We start from the raw sequence: 26,270 nt of genomic DNA, 5'->3' as shown, positions 1-26,270 counted from the left end.
TAAGCCTTTGTGGTATCTGCTTTTTCTCTTCCTCTGCCTGGTCCCCTGGGGTCTCTCCTCTTCTCTCCTCTGGGAGTTCTTTGACTCACTTTCTTTTCGGGGTCCTGCTGATGGGTGGTGGGTAATGGATGGGTTGGATGTTCAGGGCCATTGGGGTCACTTGGTCATACTCCTTGGTTTTATCGATGAGCAGATGGGTTCAGAGAGGAGAGGCGGCTTTCCGAGGGTCGCGCAGCACGTTAGGGACAGAACCAGGACTGGAGTTCTCGCTTCTCCAGGAGCCAGGAGACCCGTTGCACACGCAATGTACGTTGCATGCGACCATGTGGCTGGGTGGGCCTCTCGGGGGTGGGCTAGAGTGGCCATAGGAAATTTCTTACAAAAAGTGGATTACTGGGGCGCCTGGGTGGCTCAGTTGGTCAAGCAGTGACTTCGGCTCAGGTCACGATCTCATGGTTTGTGAGCTTGAGCCCCATGCTGGGCTCTGTGCTGACAACACAGAGCCTGGAGCCTGCTTCGAGTTCTGTGTCTCCTGCTCTCTCTGCCCCTCCCCTGCTCACGCCCTGTCTCCCTCTCTTTCAAAAATAAACATTAAAAGGGGCGCCTGGGTGGCTCGGTCGGTTAAGCGTCCGACTTCGGCTCAGGTCATGGTCTTGCAGTGTGTGAGTTCGAGCCCCACGTGGGGCTCTGTGCTGTCAGCTCAGAGCCTGGAGCCTGCTTCAGATTGTGTCTCCTTCTCTCTCTGCCCCTCCCTCACTTGGGCTCTGTCTCTGTCTCTCAAAAATAAATGTAAAAAGAAAAATAAACATTAAAAAAAAAAAAGTGAATTACAGTTGGGTCTGGGGATGTGGGAGATTTGACTGGGCAGGAGACTTGTCGGGCAGGGCCTCAGGCACTCCTGAGGGGGAAGGGACAGACGGGCTGGGGGCCTGGCTTACTGAGATTCTCAGAAGGGCTTTCCAAGATTCCTCTCAGGCCGGTAACCTTGGACAAACCCCGCAGCCTCCTTGAGCCTCCACAAGAAGAGGGAAAATGACACCTGTGTTGCAAGTGCTAGTAATGATCACAGAATTAATTCTAGTTGACGTTTATTGGGTGTTTCCTATGGGCTAGGCGCTGGGCCAAGTGGGCATCTGGCCTATATTGCCTCACGTAATCCTCCTCGCAGTGAACCCATGCCTGACCCCTGGAGTGAGCTCTCTGGGGAGTAAATGCTTTAAAACAGGTAACATAGTCACTCAGCAGGATTCCAGGCACATCACTGCTCGATATGTTATGGCAACAATGACAACAAATAATAATGGCATTATTTGCGGGACTACTGTGGCCCCATTTTCTGGCCTCTCTCACCCTCCAGAGCCACCTGCTGAGCCCCTTTCTAGAAGCAGCCCTCTGGGGATCTTCCTCCTCCAGGAAGTCTTCAAGAAGACAGTGGGGAACCTGTGGTTTTGCATGGCCTTTCTCCCTGAATCTCCATCCCATCTGTGTGGCTCCTGGGGATTCGGGTGTGTGGGTTTGTGTCCCTGTCCCTCAGACTGAGTGGTCCTACAACTTCCTCCGGGCAGGGGGTGAAGACAGAGCTGAGAGCTAGTAGATGCCAGAGCAGGGTGGCGGTGTGAACTCAGCAGGCTCCGCCTGCCTGAGACTCCCCTGCAGTCTCCCAGGCCCGTTCTCTCCTCTCCCTGGGGAAACTGAGGTCCCGCACAGGAAGTCTCTTGCCCGGGGTCCAAACAGATCTTCCAGATACAGGAGGGTGGTTGGTCCCTAGCCCACGTGTCCGGGGCGGCAGCACAAATCAGACACGTGCCTCAGAGCTTTTCTTTTTGTTTTTATTTTAAAGGAAAAAAAAAAAAAAAAAAAAAAAACCAGTGCAAAAACCCATTTTCCAGTGTCAGCCATACCCACCCCCCACCCCTAGGTCACCTCCCTGGCTGGGGGCCTGACTCTTCCTCCCACTCAGCAGCCCCTCCCCTCTCATGCAACCCACAGGGGCTGGAGGCTCCATTTCCCTGGAGTGCCAGGTCCCAGAGGGCCTTGGGGGGAGGAAAGAACTGGGGGGGGGGTGGCCCCTGATATGCCTGCCCCCCCCCCCAGGTCTCCAGCCATGGCACCAGGTACCCCTCTTGGCTCTCAATAACCCTTCCTGACCATACTACTAGCCTGGGGGGCACTGATCTGGGGAAACCCTGTCCGCACCCCTCTTTGCCCCGGGTCCGGCTCGGGGCTCTCCTCACTGAGGTTGGGGGGGTTCCCTCCCTCCCTCCATGGTGGGGGGAGAGTGGTGGAATCCCCAGGTTTAAATACCTTAATGAAAGCAGGGGATGGGGGGAGGAAGGGGCTTTAGATCTAATAAATTATTAGCGTTTTTAGTGTCCATGGGGGGGGGGTCGGGTGGGGGCAGGGCGTGGCCTCCAGGGCCCCTCCCTCCCCTTACTGGTGAATCTCATTCTCTATGAGGCTGTCCTCATAAGACGGGAAGTCTGTGTCCGTGAGGCCATCAGGTGGCATCAGCAGCTCCTCATCTTGGGACGAGGACAATGGGGGCTCATCCCCTGAGCTTCCAGGACCCCCGTCCCCTTCCCCGTCCACCTCTGAGTCCTGCAGCACCTGAGCGATGTATTTCTGAAGGGGGAGAGGAGTAGAGGGTGAGGGTGGACAGCTGCTCCTGGTGGCGAGGGGTTGACTGGGGGAATCTCAGGGTCTCCAGGAAGCGGGACAGTGAGCTTCCCCCCCCCAGGGAGAGGTGGGCACACCCCTCAGTGAAGCCAGATCTTTCCCTGCCTCTGGGGTCTGGAATGGGCTTCACTTTCTGAAGGACTAGTGGAACCCCCAACTTTGGATTGAGCCTCAATCAGAGGCTCCTCCCCACCTTTGGCCACGAATCGGGGCACTCACCGCAGATTTGGGGACAGCGGCAGCAGCGGGGGGCCGTCCATTGCTTCTGGAGTCCACAGTATCTGTCTCCGTGTGCTCAATCTTGAGGGGTCCAGAATGAGTCAGGGAGTGGGGAGATGTCCTTGGCTCTCAGCCACAATCATGACCCTGCACCCTCTTGGCACCCCTGCCCTCAGCTCCCACCCATCCCCTTGAGCTTCTGCCCTTAGCCATCCCCTGCCCCCCTGACCCCACACCTTGTAGTTGTGGGCACTGAGGTATTTGAAGTGTCCGAAGCAGACGTGGCAGAGACAGATGACGATGGTGATGACCAGGACCACGAATGTGAACATGGACGTGGGGGCTAGGAACCCTGGTGGGGGGGGGTGCAGAGGATGGGGCCGCTACCTTTCCTCTGGGCACCGCCCACCCCCGCCACCTTCGCTACCTTCTGAATGCAACCCCACATTTCCATGTGCTGTGGCTTCTCCCAGGTTCCTTGCCTGTGGCCCTTGGCCATCATGGACCCTCCCGTGGCTTGCTCTGCCTTGACTCTGAATGGGGGTCCCCCTCCCCCAGCTCCCTGAGGCATGTGGGGGGGTGGCCCTCACCCGTGCGCATGGTGGAGAAGAAGAGCAGCCAGAAGAGGCAGAGGATGGGTGCGGCCACCACCTGATTCACGGCCCCTGAGTGGATCTTCTTGTCCAGCTTGGCCGGCAGGTAGGCGTAGTAGAGATTGTACCTGTCTACCAGGTGCTTCAGCAGCATGTACATGAGCCCTGGGGGAAGCCACACGGGCCCTGACCTCGGAACCAACGCCACCGGACCTCGGTGTGTCCGTCACAGGTCGTCCCAGTCCTACCGAGATCGCTGAAGGGCTGGCCTCCCTCCTCCTGCCCCAGCCCCAAGCCCATCGCAGGATCACAGACTGTCCGCTTCCTCAGCTTCCCTGCTTTGTTCTGCTGCCCCTCGCTAAAAACCCTACTATTAGAAGTCCATTCATTTGGGTCAATGAGCTTCCTCTTGAAACCCTTCTCGGTTTTTTTCTACCCTGTCCCTAAACAGATGGGTATAAATTAGATGGTAAGTTCTGTTTTCCTGGAGGCTGAGGGAATGGGAGCTTTCAAATGAGGACAAAGGGGGTTATTTTGGAGCCTTCAATAACCAGGGAGGGTGGTTAAGGGGTTAGGATGTTACCAGGGGGAAAGGAGAGGTCACTAGTAGGACAACAGGTGAAGAAAAACTTTGCTAAATTTCAGAAGGAAGAGGGACTTGTCCAAGGCGCACAGTTCAGCTACAGTGGGTCTCTGTGAGTGGCAAGAGTCCAACCCCACCCTGGAATCCAAAGGTCTTTCCTGAGCTTATGGGACTGTGTCCACGTGTACCCGCGGATGCTGTGTAGGAGTGACAGTGTGCGTGTGTGTGTGTGTGTGCACATGTGAATACCTCTGTGGGTATGTGATATGTGTCCGAGCATGTCAGTTGAGTGAAGGCACTTGGTGTGGAGGAGTATGGCCATGTTGGGTGGCTTTGCCCAGGGGCTCAGCACACCAGCTGGAGCCAACCTGAGCTGAGATGGTTTTCCCCCTCCTCCCCCCAGGCCCGGCCCCAGACTGAGGCAGGGACCGGGCGGGAGGCCCGAGGGGCCGGCCTCCCAGCCGGGGCCCTGTCCACTCAGGGCGGCCTGCCTTACTGGAGTGAAGCGGGTGAGGTCCTGGGTCCCCCCGAGCAGGGCCCAGGTCCCGGCGCGGCGGTGCCTACCGAAGGGCACGATGATGGGGCAGGTGATACTGTAGGTCATGACCACCGTGAAGACGCACATCATCCAGGCGTAGGCTGCGCCAAACTGGAACTCGTAGGCCTGATGCTGGGGGGGAGATGGGCAGGAGGGTGGCTCAGGGAAGGGAGGGACAGACTAGAAGGGCACAGGGCAGGTGGGAGGGGGCAGGGGGCCAGGAACGAAGCTGTGGGGAAAAGGAACCCAATATCCAGGGTGGGGCCGGGCAAAGCAGATGGAAAGAGGGGCTGTGGCTGAGTCAGGGTGGGTACAGTGACGGGGCATGGGGGGGGGGGGCTTTGAGAAATCAGGGGCTGGCAGGTTGGTAGGCCTGGGAATGGGATGCCCAGAGACCTCGTGTGGGGTGAGGGCACAGGGATCCTAGGTCTAGGGACCCGGACCTCCCCCAACTCCCATGGGAACACTAGACTGTCAGAACTGGCAGGTGCCTTCGGGGTTCTCTATGTTGATCCATCGTCGCACATATGGGTAAACTGAGGCTCCAGAAAGGAAAGGGAAAGCCCAAGGCCTCGGAACTGGGTCCTGCAACTTCCGGCACCCCTGTGTCCCCACACCCTAGCTGAACTGTCACTGTTTCTGGTTGGGCCCACCAGGGGGCGCTGTGCGGGCCACTGCGGCCCCAGGCGGCCATACCCGCTTCACGTTGCGCCTTTCCGCGGCAGAGCGCGCCAGGCAGAGCCGGATCATGTACATGAGCAGGCCTGGGATGCGCAGCAGGTCCATGGCGTTGCCGATAAAGGCTGAGGCAATGACGTAGTTCACGAAGAAGGCGCCGTTGTCGGGCAGGAACACGCACCTGCAGGCACCAAGTGCTCCAGCACTGCACCCTTGGGAGACCCGGCGGCGGCCTGCCCACTGCCAGCCTGAGAGCACACCACACCTTCGCCCCCAACGCGCCTTCCTCCATGTGGACACCCCAGGTCAGTTCTCAAGCACCTGTGCCCCCGCTTCCCCCCAGAGTGTGAACCCCAGGGACAGATGCCAGAGTATCAACAGACACCTCCAACACCCTCAGTGCGAGTGGATGTACCCTGGGAGTGTGAGCTCAGCAGAGCGCCTAGAACTTGTGTGCTATAAAGACCCATGGAGAGTGCTCCATAGCCCTGAGGCCACCGGAGTTCAGGGTATGACTGTCCGAGGTCTCCAGACAACCCCCATGAGATCCTAAAAGACCCCCAAGGGCGTGAGCCCTAGGAATACCCAGAAATTACCCCTTAGCTCTTAAATTAAGCCATGGTTATTACCCCCAGAGCGTGAGCCTCAGCCACCTCCAGAACACAAGCTCCAGAGACCCTTCCTCAAAGATCTTCAGTGGGGGAGCCCAAGAACTTTTGTCAGTGCCTGTGACACCCCAAGTGTGAGCCCAAGATGATCACAGATGGCCTAGAGCAAGACCCCTGGAGCTTGTGTCCACATATACAGCCATGGCACATGGCCCCTCACCCCCACCCCCACCCCCACCCCCAAACAGCTTCATAGGGCTTTCCAGAAAAGGTGTTCCATAAAGAATTTCACAGTCACACCTCTGGATAAGAGCCTGAAACTTCAGAGGTGTTCCCAGAACCTATGCCCCTTAAACATCCCAAAGTATGAGCCCCAGAGTTCCCCGTAAATACTCCAGAGTTGGGAGCCCAAGAGTCTTCCATAAATACTCAGAAGTGTGGGCTCCAGAGCCCTTCAGGGATACACCCAAATCACTCCCAAAGTATGGCCAAGATCCTACTACAGACACCTTTCCAAACCTCCTAAGTGAAACTCGCCTCCCACAGTTAGTCCTAGAATACAAGCTCTAGAGACGGTCAGAGAAATGCCCCAGTGTGGGTCCTAAAGCCCCAAATACACTTTGAAGGTGACCTCTAGAGGGGTTCCCGGAGAATGAGCCCCAACACAGACCCCAGGGATGTCTCCCACGTCTATACCGGAGACACTGTGTGCAAGCTTTGGGATGACCCTGCCACACCCTGTAAGCCCCCTCCTCTTCCTTGCAGCGGGGGGTGGGAAGCTTTGAGGCACCCTCCCATGGGGAAAGGTAGTATGTCCCAGGCATACCCACCCCTGCCCTCCGGTCTCTTTCCCTGGGGGCCCAGGTCACTCACTCAAACCGAATAGCTGCCTCAGCCAAGAATTTCTTGTCAAAGAGCCAGCGGAAGAAGAGGTCCAGGCTGGAGAGGAGGAGTGGAGAGGTGTGGTGGGAGGCTGGAATGGCCCAGAACACCAGGGGAGGAGTCTAGTCCGTGAGCCTCTGGGGATGCCCCCCCAGACCTGGGTCCCCCGGCTCTGTGAGGGAGGTAGGAGCCTGAACCGTTCCCCTCGCCCACCCTGCAACACCCCCACGCCATCTCCCATCCCATCGTCTGCGACCTACCTGCTCAGTCCCAGTGAGGGCAGGAGCAGCACCATGAAGATGAGGAAGGTGTAGCATTTGTGCATGGTGGTCCTGTTCTCCCCGGAGCTGGGGCAGGGGGCACGGGGGCAGAGGTCAGGAGAACCAGCCCCCCACGCCTGCTCCCCTAGCCAGGATGGTATCACAGGAGGCCCCACTGGGATGGGGGCCGCCCAGGGTGAGGATGCCGGCCAGCATCCCTTCCCCAGCAGCTCTGGGGCCGCCTGGGGCAGGGAGGCTGAAGGGGAAAGCGCTGCCTGGGGGCGGCGGGGTGGGGGTGGGGGGACGGGTGCACACCTAGGAGGGCCAGAGTGCAGTGAGTGTAAAGGGTCTCACCGTGTCCAGTGAGCTTCGAAGAAGGCCGAGTAGTAGACAATGGTGGGGAGCAGGGCCGAGAAGCACCACAGCAGCAGGGTGGGGAAGAACTGAGTGATGATGGGGTTCTGCAGTGGGGCACGGGGCTGCGTTTCAGGCAGGGGCAGCGGCCCCGGTCCGGCTTGCTTTGCTTATCGGCCCCCGCCCCCACTGAGCCCCAGGCCCCGCAGATCTCAGAGCCCCATGACAGACATCCAGAACCTGTGGGGGCCAGGGTCTTATGAATAGCATCAGTAGTTAGCACTTGCTGAGTATCTACTAAGTACCCAGCATGGATCACATGCTTTACGTGTATTGATCCTCACAATATTACCCCATTTTACAGATGAGGAAACTAAGGCAAAAAGAGATTCAGTAGGTTACCCGGCTAGTGAGGAGTGAAGGGGGGTGGAATCTGAACCCAGAAAAACCGGGTCTTATGTATTTGGTCTTATCAGTCGGTAATTTTTTAAACTATCTTCCTTTGGACTTTGAGACTCCCAAGGAGGTATGCCGTGTGCGTGGCAGGAGAGGTGAGGGGAGAGCTGGTGGAAGTGACCGTCACTCTATTGCCATCTGAGCAGCCTTGCTTTTCCACACTGGGTTTCACGTAAGAGTCTTTTTGATAAAGGCACCAGAATCTGAGTTTGGAAGCCAGTGATGTAGTCTGAACCTCCATTCGTTTGTCGGAGAGACTGGGGGATGAGAAGGGACTGGCCCTGGGCTCTCTCTCTTCCCCGGTGTCTCTCTAGATGTGTGCAAATCCAAGGGTGGTCTCTGCTAGGAGAAGGTGGCAGGGAGCCCCAGGGAAGTTCACAGAGGGCTTTACAGCCCGTGGTCGTGTGGGAGTGCTTGGTGCGGCTGGGCTAGAAAAGCAGGAGAGGAGCCAGACTGGGCAGGAGGGTGTTCTGGATTCCCCCCGAAGAGGGATTCGAGGCCTGGCATCTGTGTCTCCTGACACAGCATGGAGGGGTGGGGCGGGGCAGGGCCTCACATTGAGGTACTCCACAGGCTTGGTGACGTTGAACTTGTCCATGGTGGTGATGATGATGGCCGGGGTGGTGAGGAAGAAGAGGAGGATGAAGAGGACGACATTGATGACCAGGCAGCGCAGCCACCAGATGAAGCCTCGGATGGACAGGTGCTCCCTGGGAAGGCAGGGGAGAGGGTCATCCTGGGGACTGCATGCTGATGGTTCCCGGTGACACCCCCCCTCTACCCACTGGAGCCAGCAGGCCCCACGGAACATGCCCCTGCCACCCCAGCACTCACCAGTAGATGTTCTGGGGGTCGGGGGCATATGACACGGTCCAGTTGGAGATGTGCAGGGACTCGCTGCAGGACGAGGAGCGCGGCTCCCCGCGGCAGGTGCAGCCCTGGCACTTACACACGTTGAAGTCCTTCAGGATGCTGGGGGACGGGCACCGGTTACCAGGGCACCAGCCGCTGGGAACCCCACTGCCGACCGCTGGCCGTGAGCGTGGGGACCTGGGAGCCCCGGCTGGTCGGTGGGGGGCAAGGACTGGGCTGGGCAGGCAGGGCAGGGGCTCACATGGCGGTGATGGTCTCATTGTGGAAGGTGACAAAGGCCATGCCAAGAGGCTTCTCGTTCACCTTCTCCTTCTCCCGCTTGTAGTCCTCTTTCAGCTTCTGCTCCAGCTTCGTGTAGTACTCGATGGCCTCCACCTGCCGGGGGGGTGGGGGGGCGGGTGAGGCGAAGGTTCTGGTCAGAGAGCCCGGCTGGTCCCCACCATGCCCAGCGGCGCTGCCCCAGGGCTTACTACGGGCCAGGTACTGCTTTAGGCTTTCTATGTGTTAACTTGTAATCCTCATAAGCCCAAGGTAGGTACAATTAGCCCCATCCTACATATGAGGAAACTGAGGCACAGAGCAGTCAGAAAACTCGCCTAAAGCCACAGAGCTAGTAAATACACCACAGCACTGTCCTCTTGGCTGACCTCTTCTGACTTGGGCCCTGAAAACTTGGTCACTGGAGGGATGGGTACAAACCCAGTAGTGGAACTGGAGCTTCAAGGACTGTAGGAACAGGTGGGGACCTACTGAGGGAGGGTTGCGCCCTGCTCCCCATCCTGGCACCCTACCTCCAGCCCCCGGGCCGCATGGCCTTGCCTTCTCAGGGAGTCTGTTTACCGTTGGTGTTTTTTATTTATTTTTGAGGGGAGGGACAGAGGGGGGAGAGGGGGGGGGGGACAAAGGATCTGAAGCAGGCTCTGCATTGATAGCAGTGAGCCTGATGCGGGGCTTGAACTCAAGAACCGAACCGTGAGACCATAACCTGAGCCTAAGTCAGACACTTAACTGACTGAGCCACCCAGGCGTCCCTTACCTTTGGCTGTTTATGTTTAAGACCCATTTGTGTGTGTGTGTGTGTGTGTGTGTGTGTGTGTGTGTTCCCGGGGTCGTGGGACACACACCTGGAACGTGCCCATCTCTACTGTGATCTGTCTTCCCAAGATCTGTCCAACCCCTCCCCGTATCCAGCAGGAGCTTTGGGGGCCTGAGGTCACCTCATACCTGCTCACAGCCTCGCACCACGCAGCAGCAGAGGTGGCCACAGGGCTTGGGGTTGATCATGGTAGGGACATTCTCCTTGCTCTGGAGGTTTGTGAAGTAGAGCTTTCCCCGCTCGGCCTTCTTCCTGTGGGATCCAGGGGTCCAGTCACCCACCACCCAGCTGGGGCCAGGAATGGCTGGGAGGGTGAGTAGGGAGCCCAGCTGAGGGGCCACCTAAGTCCACTCCCTGAGGACAGGGGCGATCTTACTCTTGGATCTGCTTAGAATGTATGGCTCAGGTATGTCCCCATTCCAGGGTCTTCCCGCCCATCCCTTGAGGGCCAGAAATTCTTCCTATAGTCTGGCCTAAAGTTTTCATACTGTATCTGGAGAAGGGGATGTCCTTGGATGGGGTGGGGATGGTGGGCTCCTTTCTTCTTGCAACAACCCTAACCTCCAGGCTTTGCTCTTTCCAGAGCTGGATTGACAGGCAACCCAGGGGTTGAATTAAAATCAAATGCCCTGGGAAACACCTGGATGGGGAGCCAGGTTCCCCTGCGGCAGCTGAGATGCCCTCTATAATAGGCAGGGGCCCCCAGGTGTCATCCCCCCCATTACCTCTCTGCATCGAGGAACATGAGGCGAGCCACGTTGTAACACGGGCGGGCTTCAAGAACCGTGCAGTTGGGATAGGCCTCCCTGAAATACAGTCCACCATCATCTTCTGCGGCGACCCTGCCCACCTGCCCCCGACTTGCAGCCGCGACCGTGAAGACATACACCCCCAATTCAAGCTCCCTCTTTCTGGTCTACAAAAATGGGAGCTCCGTAAGAATGAAACTTGGAAATTCCTCCCTGTGTTTAACTGAGCAGCAGCGGGGAGCCTTGAGGCACAGGGACCTTGAGCACACCCCGATGATGACTGTGGATGTGAGTGCACCCCCGCATGGCGCTAGGGGAGGCCACGGCCGTGGTCTGACTCTTGTTCAGAGCTCTGAACTTTCAGTTGAGGGAAACGGTTTCTACTCAGGTTGTTCTCTCAACCCTGTTTCCAGAATGCCTGGTTACAGTCCAACACTTAGCCTTGCCTTACGGTCCAACTGATCCCAACCAACCCACGCCCGGTCTGCAGACCCAAGACTGACCTTTTAACCCTGACCCGAGATTGACCCTCACCTTGCCCCGAAACCGAGCAGAGAGAGACTGTATGTGACTCTCGGTGCTGGTACCTGGCAGGACTCGAGGGGTGCCTGCGGCTCCTTCTCACTTCTCATCGCACACTGCTCCCTGCTCCCCAATCTAGACTGAGCCCCATCTTTAAACATTTTTTTTAAATGAAAAACCACCAAGTGTTAACAGATGCACAATATCTAGTTCCCAAAAGCACGAGAATTTGCAAACTTAAATCTGGGATGCGGTCCTTGAAATGCACTACAGACTTTTCCCCCGACACAGTGTTACTCTAACCATTTTAGGGCTCCTCTTTGGAAGGGCCTGGAACCCTGTGGCAGGCTGAGCCCTCATTCTCACCCGACTAATCTCTAACCCCTTAATCCCTGCCATGCAGGCTCTCTGATATTACACACGGGATATTCCCTAATTCTGCTGGGTCAGTCCTCTAATTCAGACAGACCCCAGACCTGGATCACAAGCCCTACTCATCACCATGTGCTCGGGCCTGGGCCAGCAGCTTAGACATACTAGGTACTCAATAAACATGCGCTGAACAAATGGATCCATGAGATGGCTGTTCCCTGATGCTCACCTCCCTGACCCCTCAAACTCCAATTAGGACCACAGTCTCCCCCCAACCCTGCTTAGAGGCTGACCACTAAATTTTAATCACAGTCTGCTTCCTAAACAAAACCGTAGATTGACTCCTGAGACAGCCTGAACCATGAGCTCCCCACGGACACCCATCAGGCCTGATTCTCCTTTGTCTCCCTGGTAGGAAGCACACAGTAGGTGTACGATGAGTGTGTGCTGAATGGATGTTTGGTTAGCGGGGTTCACTTCCTCACTGTGTGCAGGGCCCTGTCAGCATGCCCTCCGCCGCTCCCCCCCCCGCCCCCCCCGCTGGAAACAGCAGCCCTTCCTGACTCCCTCACTCTGTTCCTCTCCCTGCTTTGGTTTTCCCCCTGGCACCCACCCCTACTCGACACAATGTCTGTTACTAGTTCATTTGTTTATTACCTGTCTCGCCCACCAGAATGCCAGCGGACAAGGGCAGGGGCTTTCTTTCTTTGTTTACTGCTGTAACCCTAGGTCCCCCTCCAGGGCGGGTGCCCGGCAGGTGCTCAAGAAGGATTTGTCATTAAAGGACTAACCAGTACAAGCTGACAACTGATCCCAACAGGACAGTGATATTAAGATGCCACCTAATTCTGAGCACACACTGTCCTTAATCCTGACTCGGACTGCCCCCTAATGCCGATCACAGCTGGGAATCCAGACAGGATCCCAAGTCGCTCTCGTACTGACCGAGGATGATCTAATTTTGACCGCTGTTCTCGAACTTCTGTGTGGGCAGGGCCTGTTTCTAATTTATTTATGCTTTGAGTACAGAAAGTGATAATAAATGCATGTTGAATGAATGATTATCCGTCCGCTGATGCTGATCACAAACCACTCATTTGCCTGCAACAAAGGGGTCTGCAATCTAACCTCGGCCAGATGCTGACTCCCAATCCTGTTCTGATCCAGAACAACAACTGGCTTCTGATCCAGGCCAACTGGCTGTGGATACAGACCTCACTAAGTCCCGATCCTGAGCAGAGACTGAGCCCTGATCCCAACTGCCAATGTCCCTTATCAGGACCCCACTGGCCAACTCCTAATTCTGGCCACAGACTCGCCTCAGACCAATCTCTGATCAGACCCTGGACCAGCTCCTGACGCTGACCTCCACCATGTGAACCTCCTGAGAGCTCAATGATCTTTCATTCGTTTCTATGGTCCCAAGGCTTAATATCATGAGAAAGTCTGCTGAGCACACAGATGAATGTATGACAGGATCCTTAATCCCGGATGCAGACCATTCCGGCTACCTGGAGCTCTTAGAGGTGTATATTCCCCTTCCCCTCTGAGACACAACTCCAGAGCTGAAAAGAGCCTGAGAACACATGCAGCTCAGGTTCCCCCGGGCTCCCTGAGGATCCACTGAAAGCCAAGAGCTCCCTGCCAGTCTGCACACAAACCCCAGAATGTCACGTACGGTTTTGAAGCCACACACCTTGAAGGGCCCTTGGATCCCAGGCCAACAACCCATGACCCAGTTCAAGCTGAGAGGGGAGGTGGAGTGGGGGGGGGGGGGTGGTGAGAGACAGGAGGGAGGGGATGTGACATACACTTCCTTTTCTCACTTTACAAGTATTTCTTATATTTCCCCTGCTGTTGGGGGCGGGGGTGGCTATCACCCAGCCCTGGTGCTAGAATGCCCTGGGGTCACGTAATCCTTCAGTGGTCTAGTCTCCACCCAGACCTCAGCCGGAGGGTGTGAGAAGTCTGAGGGGCTGAAAGATGGAAGAAGGGCCCACAGGACCTGGGGTTGGGGGTAGGAGTGGCCACTCACTCAAAATGCTTCTTGATCTTTTCTGACTCTGCATATTTGGAGATTCCATTGATGAAGAGAGTCCGCTTCACCTGGGGTGAGAGGGGAGTGCATGTACCTTCCAGAGGAGGCTCGAGAATGCCAGGAGGGCACATGTACCTTCCAGAGGAGGCTTGAGAATGCCAGGAGGGCGTGGGGAATGGTGAGCAGAGAGGAGCAGCTGGGTGGGAGGAGGCCTTAGGGATAAACCAGGTTCCAGGGAAAGCAGGGGAGTGCATCTAATTGAAATCAGGCAGGAGCTTAATGGAAGAGCCATTTGGTCTCTCACTCCTGAGGGGTCATCCAGGGCGAGGGAGGGGGTACTACTCTCTGACCCTCAGGCCACAAGGCCCCGGCACCCCGTGGCTGCTGTGGGGTGGGCATTCAGTACTGGGCTCGTAGATGGATGCAGAGAGGGAGGGAGCATCCCAAGCATGGCATCACCACTGCTGTTTCCCCAGGGCCAGGCACAGCACGGGTGATTTCCACGCCTCCTATCACCTACCCACCCCCCCCCCCCCACCGCCCCCCATCTTAGGAAGGTTCTGCTGTTGTCTCATTTTACAGATCAGGAAGCGAGGCTTGGGGAGGTAACTTAACTTGCAGCATAGGGGCTCTTGAGTTGCTGAGCCCGGAATGAAACCCAGGCGGCCTCACCCGGGCACTGACACCCCTTAGGGCTGAGGGGAGAGAGGCCCAGAGGGAAGGGAAGAGGCTGGGGGTGGGGCAGGCCGGCTGGGCTCTACTCACTAGGTCGTCCTCCTTGTAGCGCATCTTAGAGGTGTGTCTACGCATGCTGTAGACGGTAAGCAGCAGGTACAGGAAGGCGAAGGACGTGTGCAGCCATAGCAGGTTGTTCCTGGGTGGGGCAGAGGGGTCCATGGAGCCACTGGGGCCAGGAACCCACTCAGGCAGCCCTCAGCCTCCCGGTGTGAATTCAGCCCTGGTTCAAGGCCCTTCTACTGCCAGTGGTCTTCTGGCACTGGCCCCCTCACAGGGCAGGCCCCATACTTCACACCGTCCGGGTCCCAGGATTATTCCACTGCAGTTGAAATGTCCCCAAGAGGTCATCTCTCCCTGCCCTGTGCACTGGCTACGCTGTCCCCTAACTACCCCCTGCCATCGTTCCCTGGCCTGAGGTCACACAGCAGCTTCTTTATCTGGTCATCTCTGGGGACTCCCAGCAGACATCCACCTACTCTGTCTCCAATCCAAGTCCCCAGGGCCCCACATCCACCTCTCCCCACAGTGCTCCCCCTCGCACCCCTCCTCATTACAGCTGGACTCTGACCTCACTGACTGGCTTCCCAATCTTACCCTGATTTCAGGTTGGCAATGGTGGTTCTCCCGAAGCTGTAGGCATTGTTCTCTGGGGGTGGGAGGGGGCAGGAAGAGGGAGAGGATGATGCTGGGGTCAGGACGTGTGCCCTCCTGCCCCCTCTCCTCCTCCCTTCCCCACCCCACCCATCCCAGCCTTCACTGACCCAGCAGGTCCCCTGAGAAGTTGACAGGCAGCACAATGCCCACAGAGAGGACGCCCACGACGACCAGCAGCCCGATGATGTGCCGCTGGAAGGACAGGTAGTGCACAGCATCGCCCCCACATTTGTCCCGGATCTCATCATCCCTGCAGGCCCAGGGCAGCAGAGGAATCAGGTGAGGGCCGGGTGGCAGAGGGGCCACAGCTTGCCTGCCCTGCCCGCCCCCAAGTCCACCCTAGCCCCTGCCAGTCTGGCAGCAGTATGGGGGTGGGCTGGGGTCTTTGGGCCCCCTATTATTGGGAGGGGGGATGAGAAAGGGAGAGGGAAGGGGAGGGAGGAAAGGAAGGATGCAGGGAGGGAAAGGAGAAGAGGAGAGAGAGGAGGGGAACAGAGGGGAAAGGGGAAGATTGCAGAGAGGCAGAAAGGGTAAGAAAGGGCCGGGAGTAGAGGGGGTGAGGAAAGGGAGGGTGGGTTGATGGAAGAGGTTGGAGCAGGAGGGAGGACGGAGGCTGGGGACAGAGCAGCGCCTTATGGGTGCTGGAGAAACACATTATGTGGTGCACCTGGGGAGGGGCCCTGGGGGCCGGGGCGTGGGCAGTGGTGGTGCTGACCTGTCTGGGCCTCCTGCCTCTCTCAGCGCTCACTGCCTGCCTGCCGCACTCTGGCTCGATCTCCTGACTTCTGCCTGATGGACACTGGCTCCTGCCTGTTGCTGGCTGGCTGCTCCCAGCCTGCCTGCTGCCCCCCGCCCCGCTGGCTGCACAGAGGCTCTGAGGTGGGGGCGCTCTGGCCTCTGCCCTCACAGGGTGGCAGGGGTGCGGAGAGCTGAGGGCAGAGCGGGCCCACCAGGCAGGGGGGCATACAGGAGACCGTGGGGTAGAGTGAGGCCAGCTCAGGGGACAGCAGAGGCCAGGACCCCAGGGCTTGGCCTCCTGGAGGAGGGAGGAGGGTGCTGGGCTGGCTAGGAGCACTAAGGCCCTCAAAGCTGCTGGCTTCTGGATTTTGTAGGGAGGTAACAGGTTCTGAAGTTTTTCTTTGTTTCTCTCTTTCCTTAGAGCCTGAAGGCTGTTCACTTACTTTATCCTGAAGATGGCTGTCAGCCAGGAACAGAAACCCTGGAGTGGGGGGGACAGAGGGCTATCAGCTGGAGCCCCCCACCACCCCACCACCCCCAGCCTCCCTTCTCCCTCAAATCCCACCTGCCCCATTCTCATAATCACCTCCAGGCTGGGGCTCACCTTGGAACAACTTCCACAATCCCCCAAAGAAAGCAGCTCATCCCAGAGGGGGAGAGGGAAGGTGCCAGCCCTCAAAGGAGAAAGGGACTAAGGCCAAACGGAGTTATCTGTGGATGCTCATGTCCAGAGCTACATATCCCCGCCAAGAGCCAACGGGGCAGCGCAACCAAAGGAAGGCCTGCAGCTGTGTGGGTCAGGGTAGGGAGGAGTGGGATTCAGGGTTCTAGGAGAGGCAGTGGGGACTCCAGACCCAGACAAGAAGAGTTTGCAACATGGCTCTGCCTACAGCAGAGGAGCAGGCCAGGCTTCCCGAGTTCCTGCCACCTTTCTCCCAATACAGCCCAGAGGGACCAACCCCTGGGTCCCTGTGAGCTTCAATCTCCCACCCTCAAGCCCCCAGGCCTACCTGCAGCAGAGACCCCACTGAGAGCAGGGTCGGGATATAGGGGGGAGGGCTGGGCAGAGAGAACCCTCCCTCACCTTCCTACCAGTGGAAGGTCCAGGCTTAACACAGGATCGGGGACAGAGGTGCTTCCAGTTAAGATGCAGGACTGTGTTGCCTGCTGCCAACATCACCTGAGTCTGGGGACCATGTGGACACCTCTGGCAGGCAAGGGTGATAGCTTTGCTTTGCCACTTACCGGTGTGAGTCCAGCTCAGGAAGCTGACAGGCTTCTTCTACTATGGCTGCTACAGGAGCTGTTGCCCCCAGGCCACCCAGCCCAAGCCGGACTGCCCAGGGCCAGCCTAGGGCCTAAAGATTAGAGTTCTGACTAGGACCCACACCCTGGCAGAACGACAGGGGCCAGGCAGGTAATGTTGGAGTACGGGGTCTGGCGTGCATGAGGGTCCGGGGACTGCTGTGAATCGCCTTATCTGTAAGGACCTCTGCCACTCAGCCCCAACCCACAACTGGCCCCATCTAGACGAGGGCCACCAGCCTACAATCTCTGAGCAACGCAATGAATTCCTGCTTCTGCTCCATGGGGCAGAAAGGCCTGTCATTACTTCTAAAACCCTAAGGAAGAAGGGGTCCTTGGGATTAACAGGTGGAGACGGGCACGGGGCTCTACGTGGTGCAAAGTGTGGGATTCACAATGTTAGGTCTGTGCTGATTTGGAGGCTGGCGTGGAGTACAGAGCGAGTCTGGGTGGCCATCCTGTGGCTCTTAGACGAGCACTGCCCTTGCTGAGGAGAAGGCCACATTCCAGGTCCTTGACTCTGTATCACTGGAGGCTACAGGCTGCTAAGCCCCCTGCCCTGGAGAAGGAGCGGGTGGCTAACAAGTCTGGGGGAGGGCACTCACATTGTCTCTTTGGTCAAAGTCGACGGAGCTGGAGACAGACGTGAGACGCTCATACCGGTCATGACTGTCCCCGTGCATAGCTGAGGCCACACTGGGGGTGGGGAGGTGAGAGATCAGAGAGCCTGGTGAGTCTGAGCTCCTGGGGAGCGGGACTGAAGTGGGGGGCTCCCCCTCCAGAGCTCCAGGGGCTAGACAAAGCACAGAAAGCGCAGAGGCTGAAGCGGGGACGAACGCCTGCCTTCTCCCTGCCTCCCTTAATTGCACCTCCTTCCTTCAGGGCACTTGGAGGGCACACCAGTGCAGGGCAGTGAGTGAAGGGAGAAGGGTGTCTTCATCTTACTCCCTGGAGGCTGGAGCGAGAGTGTGAGGAGGCCCTGCATTTCTGGGGCTGACCAGCAGGGGACGGGATAGGGGGGTGACAGAGCCAGTATTATGCACGGGGCAATGGGGAGCTGAAGGAAAGGATGGACTAGGAGAGCCCCAGAAGGGCTGGAGGGATCAGGGGCTGGGGGATGCCTCCCAGGTGGGACCCTACCCTCCCTCTTCCCTGACCCCAGCAGCTGCTGCAACTCCAACGCCAGTCCTATAGACAGAGACAATGATGTGACACAAAAGCCCAGACTCGGGGCTCCGTAGGAGGCCCCCCTCCCAGGCCTCCAGAAGGGGTGAGCAGGGAACCCTGAAATATGAAGAACTAGTTGTTAGGGGATGGCAAGCCACTGGGGACACCCAATCTTGTCTCTGGGACCAACAGGTGAGCGTCCTCTAAGTTTCCGGGAGGACAGCCCCTCCAGCCTGGCCACCGGCCACCATGGAGAGAGCCAGACACATGGGGAGGGGCTTTTCCCAGGCAGAAAGCCCGAGGGAGAGATGGGGGAGCGAGGCAGAGACAAGTTGGGAGTCCCCTGCTCTGCAAAGCACACCGCCTGCGTTAGTCCGAAACATGAGCCTGCAGAGGAGAAAACTGCAAAGAGAAACCAGTAACGAGGCAGGAAGAGAAAAGAAGCATGAGAGAAGAAAAGAGAAAGCTGGTTTAGTGGGGATGAGGGGGCAGGTGCCCCACATACTATTCCTGTTCCACTCGCTCCCTCTCCTGCCGCCGCCGAAGCCTGGGGACAGAGAACAGACAGGGTTAACAGGGGAGGGGGGGAGGGTCCCGGGGGACTGACAAAGGACACAGATCCAACTGTAGGCCTTCACGTCCCCCATGGCTGTTCTGGGACTGGTCCCTCTTCATCCCCCTGACAAAGGGGGATGAGAGAGGGCTGGCTCTTTCCTATCCCCGAGGAGTGATGGGTGTGTGTTGAGTGAGTGACAGTGAGTGTGCGTGTGTATGTGTGCAGGGGTGAGGGAGAGTCCCCAAGCCTTACCTGTCTGCATCTGTCACCAAGGCCAGCCGCCCATAGTCCCAAGCCACCTTCCGGAGAATGGAGAACAAGAACAGCAGTGCCTGTGGGCAGAGGGAATGGTTGGCAGGTAGAGAGACCGTCCACCCACAGGACTAGCCTGGAGGGCAGGGGCAGAGGGGCTGGGATCTGGCCTTAGAAAGGGCTGACCCTGGCTTGGGTGAATGGTCAGAGGCTAGGCTTGGGCTGCGTGACACGGATCCCTCCCATAGTTAAGCCTGGGGAGTCAGGGTCAGGTGGAAGAGTGGTTAGAGCTGCAGGTGTTAGCTAGCTAGGTACAGGGTGTGGATGCCAGGCATGGGGGGCGGGGGGGGGCATGTGTGGGCACTCACAAGGAAGCACATGAAGTCAAGAGCCAGCACGGTGGGGACACCCCCAAAGGGCAGGCCCTGCAGGACGGTGCTGCGGATTCGGGCACTGTAGCAGTAGTCCTTGGGGTTGCTGTTGTTGAGGGCCGTGGTGCCCAGGGTGGCCAGAAGGAAGGGCAGCATGGCTGCTACTGCCGCATGGTCCTCCTGAGCAGAGAGCACCATGGTCAGCTGGGCTCATCCCCTGTCCCCCTCATGGCTCCCAGCATGAGCACGGGGAGAGGGAGTGAGGGCAGATCACAGGCTGCCTGGGTGGGGGGAAGCACTGGCTTCCAGAGATAAGGGCCTGGGGAGGGGAGGGTTGAGTCACATGGATTTACCTTCATTGGCTCTGAGGCCGAGACCCCACCCAGGGTCTGGGGAACTTGGCCCAGATCTGCACTGGGGAGACTGGTTTTTCTAAGTTGGAAGTTGTGAGTCTCTGCTGCCTACCTCCCACCACCTCCATACACACACACAAACACTCTCCAAACACACACACACACACACACACACACACACACACACACACACACATTCACTTTCATGCTTGCTTTCTCTTTCTCCCTCTCTCTCCCTCTCTCTCTGTCTCAGGCAGAGACATGAGGGAAGATGGGGAGAGGTCTTAGGTCTGAGGGTTCAAGGCTAAAAGGTGGGGTGAGGAGGCCAGGGGAAGATGAGTCAGGAACCAGCTACCTCATCCTGATCTTCTCTTTCTACCTCTATTAGAAAAATGGCATGATTTCATCTGCTTAGAGATTTCGGCACTGTTAATCACTTTCTCGATATAACCGGCTTCAAAACAAAGGAAAAAAAGAGGGGTGCCTGGGTGGCTCAGTCAGTTGAGCGCCCAGCTTTGGCTCAGGTCATGATCTTACAGTCTGAGTTCGAGCCCGTGTTGGGCTCTGTGCTGACAGCTGGGAGCCTGGAGCCTGCTTTGGATTCTGTATCTCCCTCTCTCTCTGCCCCTCCCCTGCTCATGCTCTCTCTCTGTCCCCAAAATAAATAAAAACATTAAAAAAAAAAACAACAAAGAAAAAAAAGATGTTCAGCTTCAGAGCTGGCTCTCTGTCCTCAGAGTAGGGACCTGAGGATGGGGTCAGAGTGGGAAGTCAGTTAAAAAGTTAGGACTTCTGGGTTTGTGTTATCTGCCTGGTCCCAGTCACTCCTGCTTACCCTCATTCCTTTTTCCCTGCCTTGGAAGCAGCTCCTCCCCTCCAGCTTCCTCACCTCTCCAACGATCTCAGCACAGGGGTCACCTGAGTGGTGTGAGAACTACAACTCCCAGAGTGCCCTGTTCCTGCCTCCGGAGTAGGGCAGGCTGGGAATGCTGTGCCCTCCAGCGAGCTTTTCCATTGGCAAAGGAAGAGAGAGTGGGCAGGGGCCTCTTAGCCTGCCCAAGTCCCCGGCAGCCAGGGTACTGCCCTCCAGCCCGGTTCCCCACCACTGCCCACTGCCGGGCTGCCCGGCCCTCTTTGGGCTGGGTGGGTGGGGCGGGGAGGAGGAGGGAAGGGGCAGCCAGCCCGGATACCTGGGTTCTGGGAGTGTCTGGGGACGGAACCTAGCAGGGCTCTGGGGAGGCTCCTACGGTGGAGAAGTGTGGCTGAGGCACGCTGCTCCACCCCGTCCTACTGTGGGCCCCTGGGGGCCCCTTCTGCTGACAACACTGAAACTCTGCCTGGGGTGGGGGTGGGGGTCCCTAGGGAAGAGAGGAAACCAGACAAAGAGAGAGAACAACAAACCGAGAATCAGTGACTGTAACTCTGGCAGCAAGCATCCCCTAGCCCCTTGCGGGGACTCAGAGGGTTTCTCCTGCCCACCGATCCCCGGTTTTCCCCTTCCTGACACTTCAATTGCAGGGGAAGAGGCACCAGCTCTCAAGTGGAGGGGGAAGCTGTGGTTGTTTATATGTTTCACTTGGTCCCGGGGAGTCTCTGAAAAGCCTGTATTAAGAAGGCTAAAGTGGTAACTGCCCAGTGTGTTATGCCTCCCTCTTCCCTTCCAGCCCAAGTTGCCTTAAAAAAACCCCAAAACCCCATGAATTTAGTAATTACAACAGGCGTCACTTATCTAGTACCCACTGTTTCAAGAATAATACATACACAATTTCGTTTAATCCTTGACAATCCTGAGTTGGATCTTATTGCCGTTTTAAGATGAGGGCACAGGGGCTCAGAGAGGTTAAATAACTTTCCCTAAGTCACACTGCTCATAAAATGATGGAGTTCAAACCTAGGTCAACTTCCTTCTAAAGCTAGAACACTGTTCAGGGCACCATGCTTTTCTGATGTGCCTAGACAGGACTCCGCGCAACACAGAAGTTTCATAAATGCTCATTCTCCAGCTAGCGAATACCAGAGCATTGTGGGAATGTGTATGTTTAGGTATGCAGGCATGTGTTGATGTGTGTGTTGGGGGGGGGGGAGGTAGGAGACTGGTGTGTAAGTTGGGGGGGGGTGTGGGTGTGCCTAGAAGCTTGGATATGTAAACGTGAGGTGTGTAGAACCCTGCGGTACCAGGGTTAAAGTGGAGGTTAAAGGTAGGTATAGGTATCTTGGATCTTGGGTCTGTGATGGTTGGCGGCCCTCTGAATTAGCGGCCCCCGCCCCCCCGCTCCAGTATACTCCAGCAATCAAGACAGCCCATTCCTAGTTTTTGCCTGTCTCTCTCCCCAACTCCAAGGCTCCATCAGACCAGAATGCAATGGGTACAAACCCCTGGAGTACCACGCACCCTCCCCCCCCCCCCACCGAGTCCTGTCCACACTGAAAGAAGGTGGAACGTTCTGCGAGCTTCTGCAGTATAAGGGGACCCCATAGGGTGGGTGAAGGTCCAGGTAGATGCTTAGTAACTGAAATTATGGTGTCTACCTGCTGCTTCCCTCTTTACAGTCACAAAGCACTCCCCCACTCCCCCAACAACTTGCATTGATCTTGGGCAACTGCATTGCCCAAGGAAGGCAAGGTACTTGCTGGATCAGATCACTATCCCCTCTTTACAGGGGAGGAAGCAGGGGCTCAGGGCGAGAGAAGGAGAAGGACTCACATGAGGTCACAGGGCAGGTAAAGGGTGGAGTCAGGGCCAGTGGCTCTTCAGGCTCACTGGGTTCCTTGGTGCTCCTAATTGTGGGGGGTAGGGTTGCGGGGGCGCTGAACTTCACCTAGGGCAGCTGCTCAAAGCTTTTAGGGAGAGCAGCTGGGAGGGTGGAAGAAACTGAGGCGGAATATTTGGGGGGAGGACTAAGTGAGGGGGCAGTTCATCCCCTGGGCCAGGTGTATCCTGGAATTTCTCTAGTCTGACACTGAGGCTTTAGCTGGCAGTATGTAGAAAGTGGAGGAGGATTTTATTTATTTATTTAAATTTTTAAAAAATCTTTATTTATTTTTGAGAGAGAGACAGAGTGTGAGCAGGGGAGGAGCAGAGAGAGAGGGAGACACAGATCCAAGGCAGGCTCCAGGCCCTGAGCTGGCTGCACAGAGCCCAACGCGGGTCTCAAACTCATGAGCCGTGAGATCTTGACCTGAGCCGAAGTCGGACGCTCAACCGACTGAGCCACCCAGGCGCCCCAAAAATGGCAGAGGATTTTAGGTCTAGCTATCTAAAGGTTGTTATGTTACCATTAAAAAGCGTGTGCATGGTGAGGGTGAGGGAGTTAGAAGGTAAAAGTTTTTTCTTCCAGAGTTACTTGGGAAGATTTCATTTAGGGCTTGGGATCAGGAAGGCTGTGTGTTCTGAAGGGAGGGGATGATGATGTAGGCCAGCTCTGCTACTATGTAACCTGGGCCTCAGTCTTCCAAACTGTAGCAAAGAGGTATTAATATCCTTGCTCCACCCTCCAAGCTTCACAGGGATGGGCAAAAAAAGTATCTGCAGGGGTGCCTGGGTGGCTCAGTCGGTTGTGCATCCGACTTTGGCTCAGGTCATGATCTCACGGTCCGTGAGTTCGAGCCCCGCGTCAGGCTCTGTACTGACGGCTCAGAGCCTGGAGCCTGTTTCGGATTCTGTGTCTCCCTCTCTCTCTGACCCTCCCCTATTCAGGCTGTCTCTCCCTGTCTCAAAAATAAATAAATGTTAAAAAAAAAAAATTTTTTTTTAAAAAAGTATCTGCAAAAGAGGATAAATAGTAGCAGGAAAAGGGACGTCTTAAGGCTCAGTCCCTTATGCTTCCGACTTCAGTTCAGGTCATGATCTCACCGTTCCAGAGTTGGAGCCGGAGTCGGGCTCTGTGCTGACAGCTCAGAGCCTGGAGCCTGCTTCGGATTCTGTGTTTCCCTCTCTCTCTGCCCCTCCCCCACTCGTGCTCTGTCTCTCTCTCTCTCTCTCTGTCTCAAAAATAAATAAACATTAAAAAATTAAAAAAAAAAGTAGTAGGAAAAGAATGCATTTATCAAATATTGATTTCCCTCTTCTTCTGTGCCAGGCACTGTTCTAAGTGCTTTACACATGTTAGCTCATTTACTAGCCATCACAACCCTGAGAAGACACTGAGGTACAGAGAGGGTGCAGAACTTGCCCGATGTCACACAGTCAGTCTGTCACAGATCCAGATATGCACCCAGGCAGTCCGGCTTAAGTGTGTGGTCTTGACTACCACATGCTGCTGCCCTGGCCGGAGGAGAAGCTTCCATCAGGGACCTGGTGGGGGTGGGGGCTGCCAGCTCCAGCTCTGGAAAAATGCCACACCCTATTTCTACCTGTTTGCCCTCTTTCTTGCCAGTGGCTGCCAGACCCTCCCACTCAGACCGTGGGATTGTGATTTCAGGCTCTATCTAGGATGAGACAGATCTGGCTACTGACCTGGGCAAATTACTTCACCACCCTGGGCCTCAGTTCCCTCATCAGTAAATGGGAATCATAACTCAGTTGTGTGGTTGTTTTGAGAACTAAACAAGATGACTTATGTAAAGCTCTTAATACAGTTCAAGGCACATGATGGATTCTAAAAATATTAGGTACCGTTATTAATAAAGTGTTGGCATAAAAGGGGTTGGTTTAGTGAAGGAAAACTGGTAAAAATCAAAATAAAGGAAAACAGACTTTAACGTGACAAAGCCCCTCAGTCAGGATGGGCTTCTTGTTTAGACTAAAGGGTTTATATGGCCTTCAGGACTCTGCCGCTGAGTGGCAGGGAGTGTTCCCAGACTCTTCAAACATATCCAATCCATCTGTAGCAGACCAGAAAGGTGGGAGCCCAGGAGGGTGATGTTATGCCAAGATGGGTCAGAAGTTTAGAGAAGAGAACCCGTTATTGATCAACAACGAGGCAGGGTGCCAGGCTCTTTACCTGTGTTATCTAGTTGATCCTCATGATAAATCTCGTAAGGAGGTGGTAGTAAATGCACTTTTTAATTAAAACTAAGGTCCAGACAGGTTAAGTAACTTGTCAAGGTCACACAGCTAAAGAATGGCAGATCTGGAATTTGAACTGAGGTCTCCAAGACTCTGTTATAATCGGAGGGAACTTGTAGGATGTCCAAAAGGGGGTTAGCTTCCCTAACTACCTTTAGCTACTCACCACCTGCCTTCTGCCTTGCCACATCCCCACCCACCACCCAACCAGAGGCCAAGACTGAGTTGGATGAGCCAACAGCAGGCCCCAGCTTGTGCCACCTGGAGCAAGCCAGGGCCTGGACCCTCTGGTGCCCTGGAGGACAGTCACGCTGCCAGCACAACCAGGGCTGGAAGCCTGGTAGACACTCCCACTCCTCTCCTCTCACGGCCTGGGAAGCAAGACTGGGGGTCCCTACTCAAGAGGGGTTGAGCACAGCCTCATTCTTCCTGGGCAGACCCAGGGAAAGGGTAGAGAGTGGTATTGGGTACAGAAGCCCAGACCCTCCTGCCCCGCAGGGAAGTGGAGTGCTGAGCGGCCAGAGCTCCCCCCAGGGGACCCAGGCAGGTGGCAGCACAGAGCCCCAAGGGCAGCTGGCCCCTCTGACCTCTCCTTTCCACTTCCCAAGCGACCTTCTCTTCTGAGGAGCAAGGCGCCAAATCTTTGGGACTGTCCTCGCTAGACGGTCAAGAAGGCCAGGAGGGACAAAGCGCGCCCCCTCCCCCCAACAGGGCCTTTGCCCCACTCCTTGTTCCGCCTCTGAAGCCTTTCCCCACCGCACCCTCCAACGCAGGCCCGGGCGGCTCATGAATGAACTGCACTGTGCGGGGCGCAAGGAGAGGACACGCTCCCGGGGCCAGTCGCCTCTTCAGCCCGAGACCAGTCCCCAGACGGGCTGGGGGCAGCGGCCGGCCTCCAGCCAGCACCCGCGAACCCTGCCCTTGTCCCTGCCCGAACCCCTGCCCCGGGCAGGCTTGGGGGGCTGGGTGGTTCTCGGCCCCGGGTACAGGAGAAAAGATAAAAGAGACCGAGGACATTGGACTTGGCGACCCTGGAATCCAAAACTCGGGGGCGGGGGCGGCAGGTTCCCCACAGCGGCGGCGAGCTGATGGGGGCGCAGCTGGAACCCTGGAGGGGCATGCGGGAAGACGCGCACCTGGACCCGGCAGGTGGGAGAAGAGTGGGGCTTGGAGACCGGGGGCGGGGGTCCCACCCCTCGGGATCTCCCTAGGGGTGGGGACAGACGGCGGTGCACATCTGGACCCGCGGCAGGGGTCAGAGGACTCGCATTTGGCTCAGGATGGTACGAGGTTGGGGGCAGCGCGCGGCACCACTGTGTCCCGCGGGCCCGGGCACCTCTGGGTCCCGCAGGAGGTTGAAGGGAGGGGACACGTAGCTGAGTCTGGGGTTTTCTTTGGGTGGTGGTAGGAGCCTCAAAGAAAAGAGAAGGGGTTGGGGAAGGGTCGCGTACTTACCCCCAGGCGCAGACTCGGCTCCGGCTTGGAGCCCCGGGTTGGGGCGGGGCGGGGCTGGGGGAGGGGGAGGGGGAGTCGCTGGGCGGCTCGAGCTCCGGGCTCCTGCGGCGGCCGCGGCAGTGTCTGGGGGAGGGGGAGCGGGAGGAGGGAGGGGGATGAGGAGGGGGCGGGGCCGC

The 26,270-nt window shown here is 57.0% G+C and overlaps 1 protein-coding gene across 3 annotated transcripts; it reads right to left on the bottom strand.

The window, feature by feature from the left end:
- Positions 1 to 1,808: 1,808 nt before the first annotated feature.
- TMEM63B (transmembrane protein 63B) lies at positions 1,809 to 26,217 on the bottom strand. Of its 3 annotated transcripts, none has more exons than XM_045498385.1 (24): positions 26,095 to 26,217; positions 19,276 to 19,458; positions 18,908 to 18,987; positions 18,605 to 18,646; positions 17,538 to 17,628; positions 16,071 to 16,108; positions 14,997 to 15,139; positions 14,830 to 14,881; positions 14,263 to 14,371; positions 13,495 to 13,565; positions 10,542 to 10,622; positions 9,945 to 10,068; positions 8,962 to 9,095; positions 8,682 to 8,819; positions 8,404 to 8,557; positions 7,392 to 7,498; positions 7,038 to 7,124; positions 6,769 to 6,834; positions 5,306 to 5,468; positions 4,636 to 4,741; positions 3,486 to 3,653; positions 3,132 to 3,247; positions 2,896 to 2,976; positions 1,809 to 2,622 (listed from the first exon to the last, which is right to left on the bottom strand). In XM_045498385.1, exons 2-24 carry the CDS (start codon positions 19,432 to 19,434, stop codon positions 2,431 to 2,433), a joined length of 2,502 nt encoding a protein of 833 aa, XP_045354341.1. In that variant the 5' UTR covers positions 19,435 to 19,458; positions 26,095 to 26,217; the 3' UTR covers positions 1,809 to 2,430. The 3 variants fall into 3 exon arrangements, with proteins under 3 accessions (XP_045354341.1, XP_045354342.1, XP_045354343.1); XM_045498386.1 differs by lacking the exon at positions 26,095 to 26,217 and adding an exon at positions 23,804 to 23,822; XM_045498387.1 differs by lacking the exon at positions 18,605 to 18,646.
- Positions 26,218 to 26,270: the final 53 nt, after the last annotated feature.

Source organism: Leopardus geoffroyi, chromosome B2 (genome assembly GCF_018350155.1).
Source record: "Leopardus geoffroyi isolate Oge1 chromosome B2, O.geoffroyi_Oge1_pat1.0, whole genome shotgun sequence".
Lineage (NCBI taxonomy): Eukaryota > Metazoa > Chordata > Mammalia > Carnivora > Felidae > Leopardus > Leopardus geoffroyi.
This window is presented reverse-complemented; position numbering and strand designations above follow the sequence as displayed.

Bases quoted from the DNA above. Each gene is read 5' to 3' on its own strand.
- TMEM63B (XM_045498385.1), bottom strand. From the start codon at position 19,434: ATGCTGCCCTTCCTTCTGGCCACCCTGGGCACCACGGCCCTCAACAAC. The intron at 16,109-17,537 runs GTGAGTGCCCTC...CCCCCACTCCAG, and splicing joins ACTTTGACCAAAGAGACAAT to GGTTTCTGTTCCTGGCTGAC. The intron at 8,558-8,681 runs GTGAGTGCTGGG...CTGCCTTCCCAG, and splicing joins GACCCCCAGAACATCTACTG to GGAGCACCTGTCCATCCGAG.